Source organism: Hyperolius riggenbachi, chromosome 5 (assembly GCF_040937935.1).
Source record: "Hyperolius riggenbachi isolate aHypRig1 chromosome 5, aHypRig1.pri, whole genome shotgun sequence".
NCBI lineage: Eukaryota > Metazoa > Chordata > Amphibia > Anura > Hyperoliidae > Hyperolius > Hyperolius riggenbachi.
In genome coordinates, this window is record NC_090650.1 from 200677217 (window position 1) to 200691269 (window position 14053).

Below are 14053 nucleotides of genomic sequence, written 5' to 3' on the forward strand. Positions count from 1 at the left end.
TCCCAGTTTTATATTTTCCATTAGCAGACCTTATGCCCTAATATGAACTTTTACACTATTCCACTTCTTAGTGTTGGACTTTCAGAGGTGAACAAAGCATCTGGCTGTCTTATGTCCAACAATGCTTCTGATTGGCCAGAGCTTCTTTAACAATTATTGACTTATCTGTGAAATCCAAACAGCCAGTAAAGGCAGAGGTGTATCTACAGGAGTACAGGTATGGCATGCACCTTGTACTGGAGGCGCTGCTGCTCTGTAGAATACCTGATGTTCTCCATATATATTCTAGTTTTTATCTGGAGGGCATCCTTCTTCCTGGTTATGTTATCTCGGGGGACAAGCTGCCCAACTGTTATTGGGAAATATGTACAGCATGTACAGCATGTTTGTGGTGAAAACAATTTCACTAGCTTTGCCTGAGAATCTTTGGCTGCCTATCACACAAAGTATACAATTCAAGAATCTCTCGCACACTGCAATCTTGCTCCCTGCTACTTAGCTACAATTGTCTGCAGATACCGCCCTGCATAAAATCTCCACTCTGCTAACAATATTATTCTCTCCTCCTCTCTAGTCCTCTCTTCTCATTATTCCATAAAAGACTTCTGAATGTTTCCCACTTCACTGTTCCATTATATTAGAAGAGAGACATGCCTATCCACACACAGCTAGTGGCCAGGATTTGTTATGGTGACACTAAGGAGGCCAGAAATGTCATACATAATTAATCTGTATAAGCCAAATCATTATGATTCAGGCTTTGACACGTGTGCAATATTGTACATACTTTTACTTTTCTGGAAATTTTAAGATTATAAAATCACCAGTTCAGCGCATGACCAATGCTGAAAACCACCATGCTGTACTAATCTATGTATTTCATGTTATAAATAATGTGTTTTTCACACACACAAAAATAGCTGTTTTCTCATTTTCACACTAACGCATATGGTAAACATGTTCAACTATCTTTAACATTCATTTTACCTGAACTTTTTCTGTTTGCAGCTTACCAGGAACACAGAACATGAAGCAGATGGGTAAGATAAGATAAACTAACAATAGCTCTCATGCTAGGAACTATTGCTCAATCAATAAAAGTATCTTTGACATGAAAAAGTAAACATGAGATAATGTGAATTATATAGACACTTGCTTAGGTTTACTATTGCTGTGCAAACATTACATTACCATCTATTTCTAGCCTTTTTATTAATGTGTGTGCTGCAACCAAGAGAAGTGAAACTAATATTAGTGTCACTAGAGGGAAGGTTAACACTTCCCCGTGGGAAAAAGTTTTGGACACAATGGCCTCGATTCATAAAGCATTACCGCATACGCTAACGCAGAAAAAAGCTGACTTTATCGAGCACTTAGGAAAATGTCAATTCATAAAGGCTGTTGCAGCATGGAAAACTGAAATTACCGAGCAGTGAAGAAAATTACCGAATTGTACAGTAAATACCTCAACACATCAGTTAATGTCAATTCATAAAGACTAGCACATGCGGTAAAGCCCAGAAACATTATCGGCACCTATGGTGTGGCATATACAGTGCAGAGACTGTGCAGGACTGTGTGAGCCAGCAGTGACTCACAGAAGCAGAAGCAGAGAGAGGTTTGACTGGCAGGAGCAGAGCCAATAGAAACAGCCCCTGTCTCCTGCAAGTCCCGCTGATTGGATGTTGATAGGTTGCAAAGGCTTCTCAGGTGGAAAAACCTTTTGCACCCCCCAGGAAGGGAGCAGCGGAACAAAAGAGGTTTCCCTTGGAGGCCTTCGGCTGTTTAACCTTAGGTTCCTGTTTAAAGATGCAGAGGAGCTAGTGGGGAAATCACCTAAGCATGGCGTGTGTAATATCTTTAGGAAGTTCTTCTAAGCTGTGACAATTAAATAAAATGTCAAGAAAGAAAAATAGGCGGATTTAGAGCTAGCAGAGGCAGTACAACAAACATGTACATTCTAAAGGGATGTTGGGATGCCTCTTACTATTGTAAGGCCCTCCTCACTGCACAGAACAGCGTGTAACAACACAGAGACAGCTCCTTACTGCTCTGCTATTACCGAACAGGTCTCTTGTCAATGGGCTTTGGTAAATTACCGAATTTTTTCCACACCTGTGAAAATTTTTATGAATTAGCGCACAAAAGTCTAAATTACAGAATATGGTATTTTAATGTCCAGATTGTTTTTATTGCACAGAGTTTTATGAATCAAGGCTATTGCATGTGTCTGTGTTTTTAAAAACACACTTTTTCAACAGTACCAAATGATAATGAGAAAACATTAAGAAGTATATAAAATTCAGCTGCAAGGTTAAAGGTTTTTTTTCCTGGATGTGAAAAAATACATTAGATATGAACATGACCGGTGACTGTAAGTTCTTTCTTTTTCAACTTGTAACTTTTTTGAAATGTTTTTGTAGAGTATACAAACCAAGCTGTGAAGTTTGCCCATGAGCCAGGCATTTAACAGAAAAAATACACAATGCTTCTGTGAACGCTAAGCAAAATAACACAGCATATGGGGATTGTCAGGGTCAGGGTAAAAAAATAAAGGTTTAAAAACACACCATTGGTTCACACGATGGCCACTGGCCCCGGACCTCTCTCACTGGCCGGGGCCTCAGGGCCAACACGTGATACCTGGAGGGGAGTGCAGGTGGGCCTGGACCTCTCACACCCAGGCTCTGGACCTCTCACATCCAGAAAACCCACCAACACTGCCTCCATACTGAATGCTAAATTCAACACACACAAGCAATAGAACACAGCAGTACATGCATCCAGCTACATTTGAAATTGGTCAGCAGGTGCTCGTCAGCCAATCAGGATGCACTGTCATACACCCTTTACCTGCCATACCACATCTAGCAGCCATTAGCATTCAGGTGGGAGGCTTCAGTTGGACGCCATCGCAAGATTGCGTCGCTAGCAGGACCGCCCCGTGCAGGCATCCCTCCCACAGGGGTCCCTCCCTAACCGCTCACCTGTCCGCCATGTCCTAGAGCTGAAAGAAAACGTTTAAAAACACACGATTGGTTCACACGATGGCCAGGGGCCCCGGACCTCTCTCACTGGCCGGGGCCCCAAGGCCAACACGTGATACCTGGAGGGGAGTGCAGGTGGGCCTGAACCTCTCACACCCAGGCTCTGGACCTCTCACATCCAGAAAACCCACCAACACTGCCTCCATACTGAATGCTAAATTCAACATACACAAGCAATAGAACACAGCAGTACATGCATCCAGCTACATTTGAAATTGGTCAGCAGGTGCTCGTCAGCCAATCAGGATGCACTGTCATACACCCTTTACCTGCCATACCACATCTAGCAGCCATTAGCATTCAGGTGGGAGGCTTCAGTTGGACGCCATTGCAAGATTGTGTGAACCAATCGTGTGTTTTTAAACGTTTTCTTTCAGCTCTAGGACATGGCGGACAGGTGAGCGGTTAGGGAGGGGCTCCTGTGGGAGGGATGCCTGCATGGGGTGGTCCTGCTAGCGACGCAATCTTGCGATGGCGTCCAACTGAAGCCTCCCACCTGAATGCTAATGGCTGCTAGATGTGGTATGGCAGGTAAAGGGTGTATGACAGTGCATCCTGATTGGCTGACGAGCACCTGCTGACCAATTTCAAATGTAGCTGGATGCATGTACTGCTGTGTTCTATTGCTTGTGTGTGTTAAAAAAAATAAAGGGCCAGAGTGGGACACTGCAAGGGCCTAATAAACCCAGAAGGCCTACGGAGACTGTAAGTTCTAATGCAAATTCACATGCAGGAAAATGTGTTCAAAACAGTCAAGTGTGAACCTTGCCTCAAAGAAATGAAGTAAATATGAATAAGTTATAATATAATAAAGTATATTACTGTGAAGAATGGACATTGAATGCCTTATTTTATAGTACCTGTAATTGCATAACATGCTAGCATTGCTACAGCCATTTTTAAGTGCATTTAAGTACATTTTTAATGTGGAAAGGAGAGTACAGTAATTGTACTTAATTGTACTTAATCTGAATGGAGGGCTGTGCAATGTGACATGTCCAAAATATCCTAAAAAAAAAGAAAACACAATTAGCATTGGGTAAGTTCCTTGTTAAAGAAAAAAAAGTTGGGGGAGGCCAAAAGATAGCAATGATTCTGTTAGTTGTAGTGAAAGTATGTTTACTTACTTTATACAGTACTGTACTGTACATTGTATTAAATATTTTTCTATAAATGTTTTGGATTATGGAACAATGTTTCCAGAACAAATGATGCTCATAAACCAGGATTACACTATATTAGTAAAAAGATAGTTCCTTATCCACAACCGCTAGTTTTCTTCTGCCTGCTATTGGAGCAGAAAAAACAGGGCCCCATAGTTTTTTATTGCAATCTTGTATTGTCACTTTACTTATTTTCAAAGTGCCAATAAATAGCAATAGTGACAGAAAAGTTGTTATTAATATAAACTGGGTGTGGTGGGTATACAGTATATGTGTAGAGATGGCCGGAACCTCCGTTTTTTGGTTCACGAAGCACGAAGCGAACTTCGGCAAAAGTTCGGTTTGCGCAAACTTTCATGAACCGCAATAGACTTCAATGGGGAGGCGAACTTTGAAAACTAGAAACACTTATGCTGGCCACAAAAGTGATGGAAAAGATGTTTCAAGGGGTCTAACACCTGGAGGGGGCATAGATGAGTGGGATAGACACCAAAAGTCCCAGGGAAAAATCTGGATTTGACCCAAAGTAGCGTTTTAAGGGCAGAAATCACATTGAATGCTAAATTGCAGGCCTAAAGTGCTTTAAAACATTTTGCATATGTATACATCATTCAGGGAGTGTAATTAGAGTACTGCTTCACACTGACACACCAAACTCACTGTGTAACGCACCGCAAACAGCTGTTTGTGTAGTGACGGCCATGCTGGACTGGTGCGCACCATGGAGAGAGTGCAGGCCGTGGAGGTTTTCAAACCCATATGGTCGCCGGGCTGTGGTAGCTCAATGATAGAAGATAGAACAACAGTGACTGTCCAGCTGATCAAATTTGGTCTGTCCACAATGAAGCAACAACCTTATTATCTTGGGTGGGGATGAAGTGAAATGTATGCACTGACTTGACTAATACAATGTGCAGTCACACAGGTGCAGTTAACAGGTATGCACGGAGTGGTATATCACACTGCGTGCACTCACGTAGGTAGGTGTATATCACACTGCGTGCACTCACGTAGGTAGGTGGGTGCACTGAACACAACAGGTAGGTATATGCAGTGATGAGGTGGGTGCACTCAACACAACAGGTAGGTATATGCAGTGATGAGGTGGGTGCACTCAACACAACAGGTAGGTGTTTCTAGTGCACTCACGTAGGTAGGTGGGTGCATTGAACACAACAGGTAGGTATATGCAGTGCTGGGTATTACAAGTGTGCACCTGTCACACACAAGTACCGTGAACAGGTACAGTGACTGTTGGTATTAAATATCACACTGCGTGCGCTCACGTAGGTAGGTGGGTGCACTGAACATAACAGGTAGGTATATGCAGTGATGGGTATTACAAATGTGCACCTGTCACACACAAGTACCGTGAACAGGTACAGTGACTGGTGGTATTAAAAATGCATGCGCTCACGTAGGTAGGTATGTAGGTAGGTAGGTAGGTGCACTGAACAGTGAACAGATGCAATGATTGGGATGGGATTACAAATATGCAGTGATGAGGTGGGTTCACTCAACACAAAAGGTAGGAATATGCAGTGATGAGGTGGGTTCACTCAACACAACAGCTTGGTATATGCAGTAATGGGTATTACAATGTGCAGCTGCCTATCACACACACAGGTTGTCACTGAATGTGCTGGGCCTGGCAGTGGCACAGTAGGAATTACACCAAAGGCCAGCTGTGACTGACTGACAGGGCTGTATATAATGCAAGTGGGCCACACACAAAAAAAATAGATCACAAGAACAAGATTACCTCTCAAAAGAGCTGTTGTGGGGTGCTTTTTTTAGCAATAAGAATCAGCAAGGAGCAAGCTAACAAGCCTACAAGAGCCTAACTAAGCTTTCCCTATAGTTCTCTATGCAGCAGCTCTCCCTTCTCTAATTACTGCAGGCACACAAGTGAGTCCAGTGCCTGACGCTGCCTGCCTTTTATAAGGGGGGAACTGGCTCCAGGAGGGAGTGTAGCCTGATTGGCTACAATGTGCCTGCTGACTGTGATGTAGAGGGTCAAAGTTGACCCTAATGATGCACTATGGGGGGCGAATCAAACTTCTGGAAAAATGTGCGGTTCTCCGCGAACACGAACCACGGAAGTTCACCGGGAACCGTTCGCCGGCGAACCGTTCGGGCCATCTCTATATATGGGTCCCTTACTAAAAGGGTCTTCCAGATTCCACCATAAGTCACCTCCTGACTGAGGCCTACCCTCACAGCACAGGGGTTGTTGCCCCACTCTCTCCAAGAACCAGGAGAATGAGTTGTGATAAGCCTCATGTCCACAACTTTGGACAGGGGTGCTCCGTGAGATCTTTGCTCCTCCTCACCATTTGTAGAGTATTCCCCAACAAGTGAACCTTTCTAGGTACTTGCTTTTCATAAATAAGGATTTTTTGCTACATTTTCTGCTGTAACCAAAAGTACCCCAATGAACAACAGCAGTATCTGGTAAGTTCTATGCTACCTTGCCAAATACCTTGGTAGGTGTTCAAAATAACTCAGTCAGGGGGAACCACTAGTACAATACTGTAATATTAATATAATTTCTAGCATGTATGCTGGAATACATCAACCATTGGACCCATAAATTGAAATGTGAATGACTAGCCTGTGTGAAGTAGAGAAAGTCACAAAGTTTCTATTTACATACTAACTTTTGGGTTGGGCTGTGAGGGTGTACTCTATAATGGAGTGAATAAAGAGGTATGGTACCTTGTGATGTTTGGAATCAAGCTCTTTTTATTTGATCTATTCTTTTTCTTACTACCTACGTGATAGCGTTAACATTTTTTAATCACTTTCTTTTCAGAGCTTAAAATGAAGAACATCAGCCAAAGCCTTTATGGAAAAGGTAGGGGTCCAGCTGGCAAACAAGTCTGTCACAGTATTGAGAATGTAGTACAGTAGCAGTAAAAAGTATGTGAACCTTTTGGAATTATATGGATTTCTGCACAAAGTGGTCATAAAATGTGATCTGATCTTCATCTAAGTCACAACAATAGACAATCATAGTCTGCTTAAACTAATGCCACACAAATAATTAAATGTTTCCATGTTTTTGTTAAACACACTATGTAAACATTTACAGTGCAGGTGGAAAAAGTATGTAAACCCTTAGACTAATGACCTCTTCAAGAGCGAATTGGAGTGAGGTGTCATCCTGCTGGAGTCCAATCAATGAGATGAGATTGAAGGGGTTGGTTACAGCTACCCTGCCCTATAAAAAACACACACCAATTTTGGGGTGGCATTTCCCAAGAAGCATTGCCTGATGTGAATGATGCCTCACACTAAAGAGCTCTCAGAAGACCTACGATTAAGAATTTTGACTTGCATAAAGCTGGAAAGGGTTATAAAAGTATCTCCAAAAGCCTTGCTGTTCATCAGTCCACGGTAAGACAAATTGTCTATAGATGGAGAAAGTTCAGCACTGCTGCTACTCTCCCTAGGAGTGGACATTCTGTAAAGAAGACTGCAAGAGCACAGCGCAGGACGCTCATTAAGGTGAAGAAGAATCCTAGAGTGTCAGCTAAAGACTTACAACAGTCCCTGGCATATGCTAACATCACTGTTAGCGAATCTATGATACGTAAAACACTAAACAAGAATGAAGTTCATGGGAGGATACCACAGAGGAAGCCACTGCTGTCCAAAACAAACTTTGCTGCACTTTTAAAGTTTGCAAAAGAGCACCTGGATGTTCCACATCAGTACTGGCAAAATATTTTGTGGCTAGAGGAAACAAAAGTTGAGTTGTTTGAAAGAAACACCAAACACGATGTAAGGAGAAAACAAGGCACAGCACACCAATATCAAAACCTCATCCCAACTGTGAAGTATGGTGGCGGGGCATCATGGTTTGGGGCTGCTAGACGGATTGCTATTATCGAAGGAAAAATTAATTCCCAAGTTTATCAAGACATTTTTCAGGAGAACTTAAGGCCCTCTGTCCACCAGCTGAAGCTCAGCAGAAGATGGGTGTTGTAACAGGACAACACAGAGCCGAAGATAGACCATCAGTGAGAGGAGGCTGGGATGGGGCCAAGATAATTCTAGGGCCCGCTACAGGGGTTCTACCATGAAGCACATAAAGGCACTTATCAGACACTTGGCCAGACCTGCAAGCTCTGAGGGGATGCTTGCTGGTATAATCATGTCATCCAATAACAGCACCAGCTTTCCATTTGTCACAGATAGAGATGGCTCGAACCTCCGATTTTAGGTTCACGAACCCGGTTTGCGAACCTACCGTGAAAATTCGGTTCGCGTGAACTTTCGCGAACCGCAATAGACTTCAATGGGGAGGCGAACTTTGAAAACTAGAAACATTTATGCTGGCCAGAAAAGTAATGGAAAAGATGTTTCAAGGTGTCTAACACCTGAGCTCTTTCAATAACTACAAGAGGGGATTTTTTTTTTCAAAAAGACCTTATAGTTTTTGAGAAAATCATTTTAAAATAACTCCTTCTGACCGTGGGAAAATTAATCGCTCGCCGACTTTAGCAGTTAATAGCAAAGCCCCTTTAAAAGCTAGAAACACCAAACTTGCAGGAAATGTTAAGAAGAACAGTGGGAACAAGAGGACATTTTCAAAAAGACCTTATAGTTTTTTGAGAAAATCAATTTTAAAGTTTCAGTGTAAATTCTCCTTCTGACCGTGGGAAAATATACCCCCGCCGACTTTAACGGTTAATAGCAAAGCCTCTTTAAAAGCTAGAAACACCAAAATTACTAGGAATGTTAAGAAGAACAGTGGAAACAAGAGGAAAAAACATTTTTCAAAAAGACCTTATAGTTTTTGAGAAAATTGATTTTAAAGTAAAAAAAAAAAAAAGAGTCGGATCGTTAAAAAAGAACCGATTCATTAAAAAGATCATTCATGAGCCGTTAGTATAGCAGAAAGGACGCATTCTCTGCTATGTGGGGGGCTTCGAAGATCTTCAATCAACTTAATTGAAGATCACAACATAAGAGGATACTGTAATTTGTTGGATCATTTACCGAGGATATTGGCGTGGGAATTTTTTTTTAAAGGTACAGGTAAGTATTTCTGGTTAATTAAGAAAATGAGAGGACTTCTTTCGTGGTTGTGTTTTTATTTCATTTAACCCTTTGTGGAATTGGGTAAGGGGTACTTTGTACCCCTATACTCATTTCTCCTGGGAGGGGGTGGGCATCTGGGGTCCCCTTCTTAAAGGGGACCCCAGATGCCACCATGAACCCCCCCCCCAGGGAGTCATCACCCCCACCTCCTCCTGGCTCACCGGAGGTGGGGGAGAGCCCCCTGTCGATGGATTGGACAATGGCTCCGGGGGGGGGGGAAGGCTTGGCCGCCCCACCCCCCGGAGCCCCCCCATACCATGGAGTATGCGGGCTGGTATAGCTCAGGGTGCGAAGCCCCAGTCGGGGACTGTGCTATTAACCGTTAAAGTCGGCGGCCATTAACCACTTCAGCCTTCAGTCGTTTTCACTTTATGCATCCGAGCAATTTTCACCTCCCATTCATTCGCCTAGAACTTTATCACTACTTATCACAATGAGCTGATCTATATCTTGTTTTTTCCACCACCAATTAGGCTTTCTTTGGGGGGTACATTTTGCTAAGAGCCACTTTACTGTAAATGCATTATAACAGGAAGAATAAGAAAAAAACGGAAAAAAATCATTATTTCTTAGTTTTCGGCCATTATAGTTTTAAAATAATACATGCCTCCATAACTAAAACTCACATATTGTATTTGCCCGTATGTCCCGGTTATTACACCATTAAAATTATGTCCCTATCACAATGTATGGCGACAATATTTTATTTGGAAATAAAGGTGCATTTTTTCCGTTTTGCATCTATCACTATTTACAAGTTTAAAATAAAAAAAATATAGAAATATTTCATCTTCACGTTGATATTTAACTACTTTCGGACCAAGCGAGTGCGAATCTATGTCGGGCAGGGGGCGCTGCGGTCCTGACAGGACGTAAACTCTACGTCCCATTGACCGCGCGCCCCTGCCCATCTCCGCCGCTCGGTCCGCTCTGTCCCCGCCGCTCGTTGCTGCCCTGCCGCCTCTATGACGGCAGAGCACTGTGGGCCGGGCAGGAGCCGTTTTCATTGGCTCCTGGCCCTGTCATTCATGTAAGCCGCTCTCATTGGCTTACATGGAGTGACAGCGTCAGGAGCCAATGAAAGCGGCTCCTGACCGGCGCACAGCGCTCTGCCGTCATAGCAACGGCAGAGAGAGCAGCCTGCGGCGGGGACAGAGCGGCGTGTTTATCGGGAGCGGCGGATCATTGCGGCGATTCGTGGGGAAGCGGTGATTTAGGGGACCAGCACCCTCTGGTCCTTAAGGGGGCAGAGGGTGCTGGTCCAGAAAGGGTTAAAAAGTTTAGACCGTTAGGTAAATATTTACATGTTTTTTTTTATTATTGTAATGTTGTTGTTTTTTATTTTTTATAATAAACATTTTATTTGGGTATTTTTGGGGAAGGTGGGATGTAAACAGTAGTCTTAGAGTGTAAATGTGTGTTGAGTTTTATTTAATTTTACTTTTAGTTGTAGTTTACTTTACATGAGTTTGTTTACATGACGTCACTCTAAGCGTAACATACGCTTAGAGAGACGCATGGGGGATGCAACAGCCAGAAAAAGCGAAGCTTCTGAGAGAAGCTGTCGCTTTTTCTGCGGGGGAGAGGAATCAGTGATCGGGCACCATAGCCCGATTCACTGATTGCCAGGCTAACGAACCACGCCGGGAGTGCGCGTGCACGTGCGCGATTGCCCGCTGGAGCGCGCGGACCCGCACATGGCCTCCTGGGCGTAGCTAATACGTCCAGGAGGCCAAAGTAGTTAAAGTCTATGGGCGAACCGAACTTTTTTTTAAAAAAGTTCCTGGTTCACTGCGAACGCAAACCACCCAAAGTTCGCCTGGAACCGTTCGCCGGCGAATTGTTTGGGCCATCTCTAGTCACAGATACCTCTTGACCTCCCTCCTTGTAAATGCATCTTCTCATCATTATTCACTTCAGTCTCCGCAAGAGTAAGTTATCATCTTATAATGTCTGTTCACATTTGTTCATAAGTTTATCTTACTATGGAGTTTTTTTGGTCTCTTTCAGCCCCATACAAACTCCTAGGAGTTCTGGTTCACCATAACCTTGCTGGGCAATCTGTAACATTTGTACACATGATTCTAGTATTGTGTAGATATTGACATTTGAATGGAGACCAAGCTATCCAGAGCAGAGAAAGCTGTAACTGATCTCCTTTCTGACTGTTTACAGCTCTGAACCAAGCTGGTAACCAGAGTTATGCTACAAGGAATTCATCAGGACAGGGAGACAGTGAGGAATACTGCCTGTGTGTGAGGTATGCATGTAGTATGTGTCTTTGTATTTAGTGTGCTCTAGTCTAGATAGTATGTACAGATGGTTGTGTTGGTTATGGATCTGAGAGCTCATGCACAATTATAATCCACATGTTAATGCATAGGCTGAAGCCTATGACAACCGATCACAGTTATAGGCTGGCGGGGGGGGGGGGGGAGGGGCCACTGTAAAAAATACACTATTTTATTGAATAATAAAACAAATAAATATTTATAAAAAACAAACAAACATTGGGGGAGCGATAGACCTCACCAACAGAGAACTCTGTTGGTGGGGAGAAAAGGGGGGAGGGAATCACTTGAGTGCTGTGTTGTGCGGCCCTGCTGCGAGGCCTTAAAGCTGCAATGGCCCTTTTTTTGTGAGAAATGGCCTGGTCTTTAGGGGGAATTTAACACTGCGGTCCTCAAGTGGTTAAAGAGCGGCTTTCTGCAGATTGTGATCTGGCATGAGGTGGGTCCAGTAGGTTTTCCCAGGATGGGGCCCACACATTTCTGAAGGTTGCCCTGGAACAACAAACCAAGCATAGAAGTTATGGAAGCATAGAAGATATTGTGGCATGACCTCAAGAAAGCGATTTACACCAGACATCCCACGACTAATGCTGAATTTGAAACAGTTCTGTAAAGAAGAATGGTCAAAAATTACTCCTGACCGCTGTGCACATCTGATCTGCAACTACAGGAAAGTAACATTTGGTTGAAGTTATTGCTGACAAAGGAGGTTCAACCAGTTAATAAATCCAAGGGTTCACATACTTTTTCCACCTCCACTGTGAATGTTTACATGGTGTGTTCAATAAAAACATGCAAACATTTAATTATTTGTGTGGTATTAGTTTAAGCAGACTGTGATTGTCTATTGTTTTGACTTGGTGTGTGGCCACACACCATACAATTTTTTAAATGTCTGTTCAATTCAAGAATAGCAATACATTTTTCTGACTGATTGTAAAAATTTTAAAATCTGACCAATGTACCACACACCTATGTTAAATTTTTCCCTAATCATGAATAATATAATTGATAGCTCAGAAAATATTGATTGGAACTGTGCATCAAGTATTTGACAATTCATCACACACCATACAATTCTTGATAAAGTTGGTTTGAAATCTCCAACATGTGCATTCTCCAAAAATCGGAAAAAAAAACAGGAAATCTGATTGGATTTATCGAAAACAAAGAAATGTGGGACAACCGATCGAAATTATCGAATTGGCGAAAAATTGGATCTTTTATTTGTATGGTTTGTGACCACCTTTAGATGAAGATCAGATCACATTTTATGACCAATTTGTGCAGAAATCCATATAATTCCAAAGAGTTCACATACTTTTTACTGCTGCTGTATATGACAATAGGCCATTAGAGATTTTTCAAGATAGTTTTTTTTTTTTTTTTTTTTTTGCTGCAGCACCCACTCCAGAAGTTATCATGTTAGAATGTGCCTAACTTTATTTTTTCATATTTAATAATATAAGCATATCTTATCTTGTATGTCTAACAGTAATTTTATTATCCTATTGCCTGTTAAGTAATCTTGCCTTCCAATGTGTAATCTCCTGTGAACAATAACTAATCATACCTGCTTCCTACCAGAAGGTTGGAATTGAGTTAAATGATTATATTTAGTGTTATAATAACCGGATAGAATATAGTTACATAGTTTGGTGAAAAAAAAATATCCATCAAGTTCAACTATGAAAAAAATAAATAAATTAGATACATTTCTACCTTGCACACTTACATATCCCAGTTGATGCAGGTAAGGTAAAAAAAAAAAACCTTACAAAGCTTAGCCAATTCATCTTTAAAGGTAAAAAATATTTCCTGACTCCAGGTGGCAATCAGATAATTTCCCTGAATCAACTCTGCCAGGAATTACCTAGTAATTATGGTAGAAAGTATGTCCTACAATGCAAGGAAAGCATTACAGCCACCTTTAACGTGTACCTGAAATGATAATAAAAATACATACTAACCTGGGTCTTCCTCCAGCCTAATCGATCCCTCGCCATCCTCCTCTGCCACCTAGATTTTACACTATAAGTCCCGGTAATTCAGCCAGTCGGCACAGGCGCAGTCCAGCCGCGCACACTCCCCGTCATGATCCTGTGGCCAGGAGCATTCTGTGCGGGCCCAGAACAGTCCCAGTGATGGAAACATGATGAGGCACATGCGCGCAGGCAGCCCCCGCACATGTGCACTATGCCCTGACTAGCTTAATTACCCATAACGGAAGATCCAGGCCATAGTGGAGGGCAGCGAGGGACTGATTAGCCTGAAGGGGGCTGGAGGAAGCCCCAGGAATGTATACTTTTTATATCTTTGTCTCAGGATTATTTTGAATGCAGATTTAAAATTTGCCATGTTATGGCAAATTATAAATCTTGAGGCCCCATTCACACTAGAACATTTTGCCACGATTTCGGCAAAATGCTCAAACGCTAGCGCT

At 42.5% G+C, this 14053-nt stretch overlaps 1 protein-coding gene across 2 annotated transcripts in view; it reads left to right on the forward strand.

The window, feature by feature from the left end:
- ITPRID1 (ITPR interacting domain containing 1) overlaps positions 1 to 14053 on the forward strand; it is a 337509-nt gene that overhangs the window by 145153 nt on the left and 178303 nt on the right. For both annotated transcript variants that reach the window (XM_068236573.1, XM_068236574.1), the window contains exons 3-4: positions 1009 to 1040; positions 7026 to 7067. In XM_068236573.1, coding sequence (XP_068092674.1) covers positions 1009 to 1040; positions 7026 to 7067 — 74 coding nt within the window. The remainder of the gene's footprint in view (positions 1 to 1008; positions 1041 to 7025; positions 7068 to 14053) is intronic.